Genomic DNA, 14,867 nt, shown 5'->3' with positions numbered 1-14,867 from the left:
AGAACACTCCGGGGGAGGGTGGTGGGTGGTTTTGTGCAGTTGTGTGAAGCTCCGTGTCACCGCCATTCGTTCTTGACAATATTGCCCAGTTGGCTTTCATAGTAGAGGGAGGGGAAAGATGTCGAAACTGCATTTTGATGAAGAGCCTCTTAGAGGCCAATAAAGACACATGGATTAAACAAAGCTGAGGCCTGGGGACGTTTATCTGACCAGGCTCCTGCCTGTGCTGTTATCAGCAGTTTCCTATGACGCTCTTGTTATATCATCTGGAGGGATTTCTGACAACCAAGGGTTTGTCCAGCCAGTGATGAGCTTCTTGGTGCTTTTTTCACATCTGTTTTTCCAAATTTCAGTGTGAATCACTCTAAAGAGCTATGAGATTCTTGTCCACAGTCCTGGAGATTGAAGAATATACTGATAAGACGAAAAGGTTGTGGGGGTGGGGGTGGGACATGGCCAGAGCCCAGGCCTCAGCGGTGGCCCGCACCACCAGCATCGCAAAAAAAAAAAACCCAGATCATTGCTCTAAGGACTCACAGCCAGTATCTCCGTCAGGTTCAGGTTCGACAGCTAAGTCTATGATTTACAGCCACGTGAATGGACAGTAACTCTTTCTAAAAGAAAATTACACAGCGAACTGACATCAGTGAAAATCAGCTTAGGTTCTGAAGAACTACAAGCTTTATATGAATCATTTGCTGTGGGATGTGGCCTCCCCTCACATTGGAAATCTGGAAAATAACGAAAGGGGCCAAAGAAGAAGAAGAAATACCCTGATCCCTAGCCCCACCCCTCCTTCCCTGCCCCCCCCATCAGGTAGCTCTTTGAGCTTTCTCTGTGCTAGGCCATATTATATTGCTTTGCAGTGACTTGGTTTTTTATGTCAGTTACCTGCAAGCCCCTGGAGGCCACAGACATGTGCTTCTGTCTGCTCCGAACTGGGTGTCACATATGGCTCAAAGCAGTCAGAACCGGAGGGGTTTTCTCCCTTCTTGATGAGAAGAGCGAGCACAAGCTTTGAAGTCAGGCCTTGATTCCAATATTCACTCTCTGTATTAGTTTTCTGTTGCTGTATAACAAATAACCACAAACACAGCAGTTTAAAGCATCCCCCATTTCTTAGCTCACAGTTCGGCAGGAGGAGAACAGGATGAAGGATCTCACCAGGCCCAAGAACTTAAGGTGTCAGCAGGGCTGGCCTTTTACCTGGAAGCTTTGGGAAGGAGCCATGTCTAGGTGCATTCAGGTTGTTGGCAGAAGCCAGTTCCTTCTGGCTGTAGGTCTGAGGCTCCCTTTTCCGTGCTGGTCCGCCAGGCGCCACTCTCTCCGAGAAGCCCCCCTGCGTCCCTTCCCATCTGGCCCCTCCATCCTTAGAGGCCACAGGGAGTCCTTGCCGCACCTGAGTCTCGCCTTTCCTCCCTGCTACCTTGAATCCTTGAGAGGTTTTGACTGAGAATTAAGTAAGGCGAGGTAGTAAGGTCCTAGACGGTTAATTCTTTTTAACCCTTCTCTCGTTAAGCCAGTTTTATTTGGAATCTATCTTGTCTAATTCCGATACAGCAAAATTGCAAAGGGCCATCTTTATCTGAAGTTCTTGTCATTCTAAGAAGTTGTCATGATTCATCATTTTTCTGTGCAGAGGCATAAAAAGAAACAAGCGGGCAACGTGCCCTCATCATAACTTTGGTTTTTTTTCTGTTCTTCCCCCACCCCAGCCCTGAAGCTTTGGTGTCTCAACCTCAGCTGCTGTCTCTGGGAGTGCTGGGGGTGGGGGCGAGAGCTAGCTGCCTGTGTCCTCTGACAGGTGGTGGCTTCTGGTCCCGAGGCCGGCCTGCCAGCACCTGGCCCCTGCCACTCAGCGGGGGAGCCCAGCCCAGGCCGGCCTGACTGCTCACCAGCTCCCTGCCTCTCCCTTCTGTGCTTCCTCAGGAGATCCTCAGCGAGCTCACGCTGGATGCCCTGCTGGACATGAACGAGGTCAAGGTGAAGGAGACGCTTCGGCGCTACGGGGCCAATGCCGAGGAGTGTAGCCGCCTGCAGTACGCCCTTGCCTGCCTGCGGAAAGTGACAGGTCTGGGTAGGTAGGACTGGCCTCCCCAGTGCTGAGGCCAGCCCCATCGGCTCCCTGTCCCTCCAGCGGGGCTGAAATAGCAGGTTTCTCTCTCCAGGTCTGTCCTGCTTCCCTGGGGCCACTGACTCGGGTGGGGCAAGTATGGCCCAGGGTTTCTGGGGCAGCTTGGAAAGGGCAGAGAGTGTGTGATCTGAGATGGAGGGTTTGCATCCCGACTGCTCTGGCTAGGATAAACCCAGGGAAGCTTCTGCCATCGCCAGAGACCCCAGTCCAGCCCACTGGGTGGGCCCTGTGTGATTACCCGTTTTGAGCACATCTGTTGGGCTCTGAACCCTCCCTCGGCTCCCTGCATTCCAACCCCCTCCCCAGCCCGGCTCACCCCCAGCCTGCTTCCTACCTTCTCCTGTCCCCATTGGCTGCTGGGCTGTGTGCTCAGAAGGCAGAAGCATGATGAGAGAAATTGTGTGGTATTTCAGCTGTGAGTGTGTACATGGCCGCCCCAGGCAAAGTGTGTCCTCCTGGCATTACGAGGAGTTCCTTGGGAATTATTTACAGGCTTTTTAAATCTTGCCTTGGAAACGGCTTTAAACGCCGTGATTTCACATTCCCAATACCATACCGATAAGGCTTTACAGTGAGCCTAATGAATGGAATTAGTCCCATTTTTAATGATTGGAGCCACCTGTCTTATTTCTGGCTGACTGAGGCTTAAGGAAGCTACTGGGTTTATAGTCTGCTTGATCCCTTCCCCCCCCCCCCCCCAGAGGTGATTGGGCTTGATTTCTTCCTGGACCCCCTTGTCCCAAGTCCTCCTCTGAACACAGAGCCCAGCATGGAGAGCTTCACTCAGTTCTGAAGACCTCGACAGGCCAGGCCTCCCAGCAGGGGCCACAGAATAAACGTGAGAGAGACATAGTCCACATTCTCATTCCCACATTTTACAGAGGAGATGGGGCCCAAAGAGGGGAAAGGGCTTCGCTGAGGACACCCAGCAGTGGGTGACAGAGCTAGGATTCCGGCCTCAATCTTTGTGGGTGGCTAGCTTGTTTCCACATTGTGGAAATTTAGAAGTACTTGCCACCCAAGCTGCGACTGGGGTGGGTAACTTGTCAGCCTTCCCTCCTTATGCCTGAATTGTAAAGAACTGTGGAGGAGCCAGCAGTCGAAGAGGGGAGGTGACCTATTTGTGTTGGGAAGGTGACTGCCCGTCCTAGGTGCCAAGCTAGGGGCATCACCAACTCATTAATCCGAATTTATGAAGCCAGGCACTTGACATGTGTGTAGCAGCACCTTTTTTTTTTTTTAAGATTTTATTTACTTATTTGAGAGAGAGAGAATGAGAGAGAGAGAGCATGAGAGGGAGGAGGGTCAGAGGGAGAAGCAGACTCCCTGCAGGAAGGCCGATGCAGGCCTCGATCACAGGACTCCAGGATCATGACCTGAGCTGAAGGCAGTCGCTTACCCAACTGAGCCACCCAGCCTCCCCCAGTGGCAACACCTTTTTAAGTGGTGGTGGGGAGAACCTCTTGTAGCTAGAGCATCAGCGGCATTGGGTGAGTTATCTGGGGTCCCACACTTGGCATGCCCCAGAGCTGGGTTTCTTCCTCAGAGGGGGCTTTTCTACTATGCCCCAGAGGAGGGCTCTGGGGAGGACAGGGTCTTTTCCACATCCTTCTCATCTGGTCTCAGCTTGTGGTACCTCTACGTCCGCAAGAGGGTCCTGGCCACACCTCACCCAAATGGGTCTGCCCAGTGGTGACCATACTCCTGGTGCACCTGCTGGGGACCGGGTGGGGACTGTGATCGCCCTGCCTCTCAGATCATGTGGTCATAGTCTTTATTGCAACTAACTGGGCTTGGTGAGAGCAGTCTTAATTGCAGTAAAGATGGACCGTGGAATCCATCTGTCTCGGCCCAGCACTCCTAGAATCTGTGGGACCTTGGTCTGTGACTTAACCCCACCATGCTTCAGTTTCCTCATCTGTACGTTGGAGGTCATAACACCATTCTCTCATTGTGTTGTTGTAAGGATGAAATGAGTGACCATCAAGTACTTAGACCAGAGCCTGGCGTATATTAGTGCTCTTTTCAGTATTAGGTTTGCGGGGTCCTGGAAAATGTTGAACACATTTGCCTTGTGGCCCCTGGTCTTACTTAAGAAAGGTGAGTGAAGGATGGTTCTCCATGCCAGTGGCCAGTGAACAAGGGAGATCATTTCTGCTGATGCTTTAGTCCCTAATCCATAGCACACGTCTCTAATCACTCCCCAGCTCTTCCTATTGAGTGACTCCAGAGTCATTCTCAAGAGCCACTGCCGGTTAACTGGTGTTGGCATGCGTGTTGAGACCCATGTGCCATCCCTGGGCGGCTCAAAGCAGCGGAGATTAAATGGGCAGTCTGAAGCGTTTGGGACTTGTTTCCTTGGGTGGCGGACTTGCGCGTGGATCATGGAACTCGCTCTTCCATCCCCTCAGGAAGAGATAGGCCAGAGCCTCCTGGAGGCCAGGCTCTAAGTTACAGTTGTGGCTGCAGGTTCTGTAAGAGCAAACAAAAGGAACACACGGACTGAGTCACTCACTCCATGGAGTGGATTCCTGAGAAGAAAGTCTTGAGGCAGTGAAGTAGGGGAAAAGGTCCTTGAGGAGGGGGGACATGTACAAAGAGCCCTTGAGCATTGTGAAGGCCAGTTTCTCTCCACCATCCCTGATCAATGCCTGTCCGGGCTGGGCTGGAGCACCTCTGATGACAGAGAGCTCTTTGGCTCATGAGGCTGAGCTGTATTTGTAGGCCATTCAGGCTGGACAGCCTGTCGGAGGAGGCCTAGTGCTGTGGTCGGGACCGAGGGCGCTGTCCCACCTCGCGCGTCGCCACCTGACCTTGTCAGCGTTCCTGGCCTCCCTGACGTGCTGGGAAGACTGAGCGATACAGGGCAGAAAGCACAGAGGTGGAATAACTCCAGTGTGGAAGTTCGTTTTGTCTTGAGTCAACGTCGACCTTCCCGTACTTTCCCCTCACTGGTAAAATGAGGAGGGAGGTGTCTTTTCCTTCCCCGCATTGGGGTCTCTGTAGACAGGCTCCTTTCTCGCTGCCCCCAAACCTTTGGTATCTCTCCATCCCATATAAGCTCCAACCTAAAGTCCTTGGCGAGGCCTCCGAGATCCCTCCTGAGCTGGCCTCTTGCAGCTCTCTAGCTTGTCCTGACCTCTCCGGGCACGAGGAACTCCTCGTAGTCACCAGAAGGTGGGCTCCCTGCCTTTGCATGTACTGTTTCCTCTGCCTGGTGCACCTGCTTCACCTTCTCCAGCTGGCTCAGCCCAAACGCCGCCACCTCTGGGAAGACCCCGACTTCCAGGCTAGTTAGGGTCCCCCTTCTCCATGCTCCCTCAGGGCCTGGGCGTCTCTGTCTCAGCACGCTGCTGTCCTGCTGTTTGGACTCTCAGAGCACAGTGGATGTCTTTTTTCATGGCCTGACACCCGGCATCCAGCATATGCTCGAATGAATGGACAGACTGGGCCGTTGAGTTGGAACTGCCCAGAGCCTCAAGGTCTCGGGGGTCCGCTGTGTGGGCAGCGAAAAGTCACGGGTGCCTCTCAGAAGGAATTGGCTATTGATCCTCTTCTAACCGGATTTCTGTCCTATAGTAAATTCCCAGGGCAGATTACTACTGAAGGTTGGTACGCCCCTTTCCTGGTGTTTGAATTTTCTTGACATGGAGTTATTCCCTTTGAGCACCCCAGCTTCTCCTTCTTGACTCTTAAAGATCAGTTACCACTTCCCTCTCTGAGGTCACCCATTTTGGGGTTGGGTTTCCCGGCTTGCTCCCCACAGACCTGCCAGCAAGAATCCTAGACGAGCCATTCTGTCTCTGGGCCTCATTTCCCTTCTATAAAATGGGGACAGTAATATCTTAACCGGATGGCCTCAACAGTCACAGACGACACGTGTGGTGATGTGTGTGCGCGAGAGGCCCATATAAAGGCTGCGAGTTGAAGCCTGCCGAGAAGGGACCGTGCAGCCCTGGGCAAGGTGTTAACCTTGGGGCCCTGGCCACCAGTAAGTCCCTCTAGCTCTGACCATCTGTGACCCCACTTCTTGGCCCACAGGAGGAGAGCACAAAGAGGACTTGGGCTGGAGTTCACTGGATGCCCGGCGGGAAAGTGGCTCAGGGCCTTCCGCGGATGCCCTCTCACCGGCCAGCCTGGCTTGGCCCCCAGGGGGCGCCCAGCTGGGCAGAATGGGCGGCAGCACCCAGGGCCCACGCTCCGTGTCTGTGTCCGCTCTGCCCACCTCAGACTCCCCGATCCCTGGCCCCTGTGAGGGCCTCTCGGACACCTGTATCCTCCTGCACACCAGTGGCCGGCTGACCCCCCGGGCCCTGCACAGCTTCATCACCCCTCCGACCACACCCCAGCTGCGAAGGCACACCAAGCTGAAACCGCCGCGGACGCCGCCCCCGCCCAGCCGCAAGGTTTTTCAGCTGCTGCCCAGCTTCCCCACGCTCACCCGGAGCAAGTCCCATGAGTCTCAGCTGGGGAACCGCATTGACGAGGTCTCCCCGATGAGGTGAGTGTTCCCGCCAGGCTGGTGCTCAGTGTGCCATCCACTGAAAGTTCTGTCTACGGTTTTCTCATCATAAAGGGAATATGGGCTTTATTTTCAAAGGACAAATAAAATCAACCGACCTAGAAGGGTGCAAAGTGTAAAGTGCCTCTGTGTCTCAGTCCACTCTCCGGGCTTCGTTAGCAGTTTGGACCGAATCTTGCCCACTAGGTTCTTTTCTGGACATGTGCGTGCACGCGCCGTCGCGCACACACACACAGAATGGTACCGTGCATCAGTAAGGATAGACTGGGTTCTGCTGCAGTAACCCCTAGTTCTCTGGGTCTTAAAATGACAAAGATCTGGGCGCCTGGGTGGCTCAGTTGGTTGAGCGACTGCCTTCGGCTCAGGTCATGATCCTGGAGTCCCTGGATCGAGTCCCACGTCGGGCTCCCTGCTCAGCGGGGAGTCTGCTTCTCCCTCTGACCTTCCCCCCTCTCGTGTGCTCACTCTCTCTCTCAAATAAATAAATAAAATTTTTAAAAAAAAAAATGACAAAGATCTATTTTTTTGCTCATGCCACTGTCCACTGTGGGTCGGCCTCATTCCAGGTCCCAGGCTGACAGAACAGCCACTTTCTGGAACACTGTCTGGAACATTCCACTAAGGCAGAGGGAAAAAGAATTTTAGCTGTACACACTAGTAATTACATGCTCTTTCCTGCAAGTTCCACTCACCATTCATGGCTCCACCCAAACAAAGGAACCAAGAAATGTAATTCTCTCATGTGCCCAGGTAGGGAGAACTGGAATATTTGGCTGAAACCTCTAATGATTATCAAATACCATGTACTCTATTCTAGAACCTATTTTTTTTTCCTCCAAAGGTTTATTCATTTATTTGAGAGAGAGAGAGAGCATGCAGACACGAGCTGGGGGAGGGCCAGAGGGAGAGGGAGAGAGAATCTCCAGCAGACTCCCACTGAGCACAGAGCCCGACGTGGGGCTCGATCTCACAACCTGAGCTGAAACCAAGAGTCGGATGCTTAACCAACTGAGCCACCCAGGTGCCCCTAACCTATTTTTTTCCACTTACCTTGATATCTGAGAACTTCACGTCCATACATCTTAAAATATATTACTCTTTTATGTAAAAAATGTTGTTAACCTATATACTTAAATAGGTACTAATGGTGACATAGTGCAAGACGCAGAAGCTTCCTAGCTCCTGTAGGTTGCAGGGGCTGACGGTGTGCGGTTCCCCCACCATTTTTCCTCCCTGTTCGCCCTGCAGAGCCAACCAGGTTACCGGTTTTGCATATACCTATGATTATTCAAACTACCTAATCTTTTTGACTTCATATCATTGCAGCGTATAGTGTTAACTATCTTCTCTCAGGTCACTGTCGGTTCTGCTACTGTAAGAATTGCCCTCATCAGTGTACTCTTGTGGGCAGGGCAGAGGGGAAGGAAGGAGTTTTCTTTTTTCTTTTTCTTTTTTTTAAAGGTTTTATTTATTTATTTGACAGAGAGAGACACAGCGAGAGAGGGAACACAAGCAGGGGGAGTGGGGGAGGGAGAAGCAGGCTTCCCGCCAAGCAAGGAGCCCGATGCGGGGCTCGATCCCAGGACCCTGGGACCATGACCCGAGCCGAAGGCAGACACTTAACAAGCCACCCAGGTGCCCCAGGAAGGAGTTTTCTTTGGGTGCTTCCTACCTTCTTGTACCTCTGAGGGTTGAGGACTCGGCTTTTCTCCTGACACGGGCTCTCCTTCTCTGGTCTTGGGTAGGCTTGCTCCCCGTGTCCCAGTGTAGGCTGTCCTGGGTCCCTCATGGGATGGGCCCTGGACATCTCTGATGGTTTTGAGTATGTCACCCAAGGAGAGAAATCCATGCTGTGACCTGCCCTGCCACTCCTCCTCAGGCTGTCCTGCTGGGGCCCGGTCCTCCCCCACATCCCCCAGAAGGGACTGCAGCCTTCCTCCCCCTTCTGGATCCTCCTCTCCCAGAGAGTATAACTACCATGGGGACACATGGATGTGGGTCATCAGAGGGCATCTCAGTGGGTAAACCCAATGCGTCTGTTTCTCATCTTCCCCCTAAGAAGAGCATCAGAAGGACTCTGGTCTCCTTCTGGGCTCTGGGCGGAGCATCAGGCAGATGCCTCCACGTCCTCAGATCCCACAGCTGGTGAGCTGGGCCTCACCCTGGGATTCTGAGTCGGGTCCACACAGAGCCACTAGAACTAGCCCTGACATGGACACTCAGGTCACCTTGTTGCTCTCAGTGAGCCCAGAGGGCGGACTAGGTGGCCTAAGTCTCCCCCAGTTTTCTTCGTTGCCGGGATAGTGGCACCCCTTGAGGAGGCTGGCGCAGGGCATGTCCCCATCTGGCCCTCCTTGAGGACCGCCTTTCTGTTCTCACAACTGTGATGGTCCTTCTGCTCCAGCCACCTCCCCGTCCCCTGCCTGGACCCTGAGCGCACCCCCCCGCCAGGGTTCTGGGCGGGCTGTCCCCGCTTGCGGGTGTGTGACCTGGGGAGACTGTGAGGCTGTTTGCTCAGTTGTGAAACGGAGCGAACCCTACCAGGCTGCGTGGCTGGCGAGGCTTAGACAAGCTAATGTAGGAAGCGTGAAGCGCAGGGCTAGCTCCAGTGCCCACGGGGGGTAATTTCTAGCCCTTTCCATTGAGGAACCGTCTCCATAGTCACGTGGCCAGCTTGGCCCCACGCACCAGGGACGCAAAGCCCTCACCTGAGCACGTTGCCCGCTCCCTCCTGGTCGGGGGGGGGGAAGGGGGGCTTCTGGGGAACATGCTGAGTCAGCATGGTGACATCATCCCCCCTCTCTCTTTTGTCTCCTGCAGGTTTGGTAAGAGTGATTCATTTTCATCCCCTCTGCCACCCGGGGGAATCGTGTTTGTGTTGCCGTCCCCGTCAGGGGTGGATTTCCTTGACCCTCTCTCGGCCTACTCGGCCTTTGCACCATCCAGAAGCAGAGGTGCTGGGAAACGCCTCACGAAATACCTCTCGGACAGGTGGCCTCAGCCCAGCCAGGAGCCACTCTCTGCGAAGCAGAGGCCTGGAGAGCATCTTGGGCCGTGGACGGTTCCCACTCAGGCCCTGTCTGTAGCTGGCCATCCCCACAGGGGACCTCTGGCAGGGAGCCTTGCGTGCTGGGCTGCTGCAGTCACCCAGAGGCGCGCCATCCGTCTGGTGTAGGTGGATGTCAGCTGATGTCTGGGACCCCTCTTCTCAGGAGAGAGGCAACCTGGAGGCAGGAATGTGACTTGACTCTGCATGAGGCCCCAAGGAGGTGGGAGGGTGTGAATGGGAAGGCCCCTTTGGGAGGGGCGGAGGGAGCCGCGGCGGCCCCTGATCCCTTTTTCCAGCCGTCCACCTCCAGGTTGGCAGCAGGGTCTTGCACTGGGCTGCTCTGTAGGGCTTCTCTCTCCCGAGGCAGAGCAGAGGGCAACAACCACGCCTCTGGGGTCTGCTTTGAATTGTCTCCCTGGAAATGCAGAGATGTCTGGTTTGGGCCTGAGCAAAATAGCCATTTATTTTTGTCCTATCCTGAGCTGGCTAAGCGGAGTGATGGAGCCGTCAGCAGGGTCTAAGTGACGGGGGGCGGGTGGGCAGAATGGCAGGCCAGAGCTCTGCCAAAATGAAGCTGGCTGCCGGCTAACCACGGGGCCATAGGGTGAGCAAGGAGGGAGGCTGCGCTGCCCCTTCCCCAGGACACGGGCGCAAACTTCAGCGCTTTGCGGGAGAATTGAGCACCCACATCCCTAGGACAGCCCATCCTGTCAGCCTCCCAGTTGCTGCGGTAACGCAGGAACCACAGCAGTGAGACTTCAGGGCGAGTGTTCCATCTAGATCCAGGGCACCGGATGCCTGGCCCTCGTGCTGTCTCCCCTCCCCCCTGCCCCATGCCCGCAGCAGACATGACCAGTCAACCACAGGGGGTATATGTGGTTGAAATCTCGTTTTTCCAGAGTCCCTTTCTCTTAGGCTGGCAGCCTAACCCCTTTTGGACCCAGGTGCTTTGCTGGCTTTGGCTGCTCCCAGGGACGTGGATCCCAGGAGGGAGTTGGGACAAGTCAGCCCCAGGGCAGACGTGCCAAAGAGAGCTGGGCTAGTGTGATGGTGGGTTCCTGAATCACCACGGGGTAGCAGAGGACCCTTTGGTCCTGATCAGACTCCCCTTGGTGTGGAAGAAGGAGTCAGCACCTGCAGCTCACCCTCTCTATGTGCTCAGGTATGTGGTACTTGGCATTAGGTGAACCAGCACTTAGTGAGCACCAGGTGTGTGCCCGGCCAGCACATCTGGAGAGGGGGCTTGTTGCTGACTCCGGGGACGGGAGACAGCCGCACATCCCTCAAGCACCATGTTCCTGACTTTTCTGGGTTATGGTTCCTTTTGATAACTGGATAACAGTTTAGACCCTCCTTCCAGGGAAAAGCCCACAGAGCTTACCAGTCCAGAGGGTTTCCCAGAACCCCTGAAGCCCCTCAGGACACAGGTGAGAGCCCGCCCTCCAGGGGGTGCTAGGCGGTGCTGAGTAGGCGCAGAAGCAGGACGGGGAAGAAGGGGAGGAGCGGGGGTGCCCAGGCAGAGATGGGGCAGGAGGCAGTGGGACATGTGGGCTGCCATGGAGGGGTCGCCTCCAGCTGCCCCTCCACTGCCTGACCTGTCAGGCGTGACTGGGGATGCAGTTCTAATGGGGAACCCAGGATTAGGGCAGGGAGAGCCTAGGGTGCCCTCCAGGAAGGCAGACGGAATGCTCACCTCAAAGCTCGTTCCTGAGTGAGACTCCTCTGGAAGCCGGTGGGACTGGCCCACGTGGGGCTCTGGTGAAGCTTCACCATGTCCTTGCTCTGCCTGCCAAGGTCTGGCACTGGAGCCTCTGAGAGCAAAATCTCAAGGTGCTTGTGTCTGCAAAGGTACTGGGGACGTTAACTAGCCCCAAACCCTCCGCCGTCAAGGGCCAGAGACAACCTACCCACTAAACAAGAGACCCGCATTAAGCCCTCGCAAACCAGTGACCTATGGATGCATCCGTGCGGGAGTGCAAGAAGTGGACATCGGTGGGGACTTCTGTCCTCACCGTTGCTTTGCCTTCTGCCTCTCGAGGCTGCCTTCCCCTGAAGCTAGGAGCCACACGGGGATGGTTTCCGAACCATGTGCGGAGACCAGGCAGTAACGTTCCCAGGAATAGCAGGGCCAGGCATGAGGGTAACTACGCTGCCCCGTTGGTCTCCCTGGCCTGTCCCTGGTTTGCATGTTCAGGGACACCTTTATCTCCTGTTCACTAAGTCTTCTCACCCACCCAGCCTGTGATCTGTGACCTAGAAGGCCACAGGCACAGGCCTCCTCGGCCGACCTGGACTCTTTCCCTGCAGATCTCCCACATGGATCCCCGCAGATGGTACGAAGGGATATCGGGCTGTCGGTGACTCACAGGTAGGTCCAGCCAGGCTGGGACTGGGAGGGGGCCCAGAGCTGGGCTGGGGCCTGCATGGGCCGGGGCCCCCACTGAGGGGTCGCTCTTCATCGCAGGTTGAGGGGGGGGGATTCGTTCTGATCCCTGTTTCTCGGGGCTTTTTGCCTCTGGTCTGTCCATCACCTCTGTGAACACAGCCCTGCACCCACCTGGAGCCCCTGCCCGTCACCAGTGGCTGTATGGGCTTGCTGGACCCTCCCCGACCCCACCCCTGCACTGAGGGAAAACACAGGTGTCGGTCTCAGGGAGGAGGAGCTGAGAGCTTCCTGCAGGTCCAGGGTGAGATCGTGTGACGCCTACAGCTGGCTGCACATCAGAGCCCATGAAGCTTTGAAACCCCAGACTCCCGTGGCCCATCCCTAAAGTTCTCGGCTTGGCAGTCTGGATTTCCAACAACTTCTAGGGACTCTGGCAGCTGGTGCGTGTCGGCATGGGCTGATATGGGCCCATGACATGGACTGGCCCGAAGGCGTGGCCTCGGCACCTGTGAGGCTGGTGTGTGTCACAAACAGCACGTCTGTCACGCTGGACAACCTGCAGAACAGCGCCTCGGGTTGCCTGTGCTCTGGCCGTCCCTGCTAAAGGCTGTCGGGAACACGACAGGGCACGCTTGTCAAGAGCTTTGCGACTTGTGGCAGCCTTTCGTTTCCCCCTGGAGCGTGAGCTGAGCTGCAGTGAGCCTGGGAGGCTGGCCCGGAATTCTTGCCCACAGGTGGAGACCCACTGGGGCTCTGGGGCCTGAGTAATTTGCCTGAGGTCGCACTGCTGGTAAGATAGCGGCTTGAGTCCTCTGGCCAATGCCCAGGCCCCTCTGGAGCCTCGTCAGGGCTGATCCCCGTGCACCGGAGTCTCGTGGAGGAGAGGCTGTGGCTGAGGCACCACAATGGGGACCCCTGGATGCATTACAAACCATTCTGTGTTATGATAGGCTCTGCTTTCAAAAAAATCTGATTCCTCCAACAATGTGAGTTCTTTCTGCCCCTCGGCCCCTCCACCCTGTGGACTGCCTTAGACTTTTTCTGCTTTTTCTCTGCCGGACACCACCCACTCAACCCCTGTCCTTCCTTCCAATCTATATCTTTCGTGTTTTTTTAACTTTTAAAATTTTGATTTAGTTTGGATTGAAAGACGTTCAAAAATCGAGAGGTGTAGAGGGTTATCCAGGCGCTCCCCTCCTGCTGCTGCCGCCCCCAGCCCTCTGGGTCCCCCTGTAGGCAGATCTTGGCGGTTTCTTGGGATATTTTTATACAAGCAAACACGTATGTGTATTATACACACTGTTCTATCCTTTGCTTCTTTTCTTGTAAAGATGGAGGCATCATTTACATAAAGCTGAGAGCCCAAATGCATTTTTACATATGGATAGACCCATGTGTACCACCCAGGTGAAGCTCCAGAGCATTCTAGCCCTCCAAAAAATTGATCTTCGGCCCCTCCGGGTCCATCGCACTACCACCCAGGGGTTACTGTTCACTTCTGTCCTCACTGGTTACTTTTTCCTGTATTTGAACGTCATATAGATGGAGTTATGTTGTACTTTTTTCCCTGATAATGTAATTTGGAGATCATTCCGTATTTGCGCAAAAAGAGCTTTCTTGTTTTGTTTTCTGGCCCCACGGTGTCCGATGGTGTGGTTGGATGGTACTTTGCATCGTCAGCCGTCTGCACACCTCAACGGCATAGGCTGCTCTCAGTTTTTTACTGCTGCAGACCCGCGGCGGGGAGTAACCTTGTCTGTACCTCATTTGACACCCGCGGGAGTTTCTGTACCTCATTTGACACCCACGGCAGTGTCTGTTGGATCAGTTCCTACAACGGGAATCGCTCGGCATGCGCACTTGTAATTTCGATGGCTGCTGCCGGAGAGCTGGCATCCGTGACCACACTGACTGGGATTTTGGCAAGGATTACATTGTGGCTGGGAACTCTGAATGCCCGGGAGCAGGCAGTGGGCCTGGGCATCCCTGCCCTGGGAGAGGGCACCGGTCGCTCCAGGATGAAACCCAGTCTCCTGGTTTCCCGGCAGCCCCCCCCCCCACCCCGCCCCGTCCAGGCTCTGGTCTCTGAGCCACGTGAGCGTTTTCCTGTGTCCACCTCCTGCAGGTTCTCCACCAAGTCTTGGCTGTCCCAGGTCTGCCACGTGTGCCAGAAGAGCATGATGTTTGGAGTGAAATGCAAGCATTGCAGGTGATGTGCGGAGGATGGAAGGGGTGGGGGAGGCGAGTGAACGCCATACATTTAGTTTAGTACGAGTCCTACTACTTGATTCATCTTGGCCTTAGGTTAAGTCAGAGTTCACGGGAACCCCTTTGGGAGTTCTTAAAGCTACTATTTATAATCCCATTCGGCATACTGTGGTGTAATCAGCCCTCTCTAGAGAGATGAAGGAAGCATCGAGCAGACATTCCCAGAAGAAGGGGAAATTTGAGGTGGACTTTGAAGGTTGAGTAGAAGTTTACCAGGGAGACCCAAGGAAGAAAGAGCATTCCAGGTGTTGTATCCTGTACAAAGTCCGAGAGGAATGGGAGGACTTTTCTGGAAACTCTGCGGAGTTCTGAAGTTTATCCTCATGTGTTAGCACACAAGTCGGGGAGAAGGGTCAGGCGGGGGTGAAAACAGAGATGGCTCATGGTGTTCACAGAAGAGGAGAGTTCAGGGAGAATGTTGCTTCTATACAAACACAGCTTTCTTGTTTCGTACCATTGTGCTTTCTGGTGGGACAGAAGGACAAAGAAGGGAACAGCACAGGGGGCA

The 14,867-nt window shown here is 54.8% G+C and overlaps 1 protein-coding gene across 8 annotated transcripts in view; it reads left to right on the top strand.

Annotated features, from left to right (window-relative positions):
- KSR1 (kinase suppressor of ras 1) overlaps positions 1-14,867 on the top strand; it is a 146,181-nt gene that overhangs the window by 100,504 nt on the left and 30,810 nt on the right. For 7 of the 8 annotated variants that reach the window (XM_027625715.1, XM_027625717.1, XM_027625714.1 and 4 more), the window contains exons 3-7: positions 1,930-2,077; positions 6,176-6,635; positions 9,477-9,481; positions 12,013-12,073; positions 14,217-14,300. In XM_027625715.1, coding sequence (XP_027481516.1) covers positions 1,930-2,077; positions 6,176-6,635; positions 9,477-9,481; positions 12,013-12,073; positions 14,217-14,300 — 758 coding nt within the window. Of the gene's footprint in view, positions 1-1,929; positions 2,078-5,484; positions 5,743-6,175; positions 6,636-9,476; positions 9,482-12,012; positions 12,074-14,216; positions 14,301-14,867 lie in introns of those variants that run through there. The other variant, XM_027625720.1, reaches the window with a different exon arrangement.

Source organism: Zalophus californianus, chromosome 16, assembly GCF_009762305.2.
Source record: "Zalophus californianus isolate mZalCal1 chromosome 16, mZalCal1.pri.v2, whole genome shotgun sequence".
NCBI classification, from domain to species: domain Eukaryota; kingdom Metazoa; phylum Chordata; class Mammalia; order Carnivora; family Otariidae; genus Zalophus; species Zalophus californianus.
The sequence above is the reverse complement of the archived record's forward strand: the minus strand, read 5'-3'. Positions and strand labels throughout refer to the sequence as shown.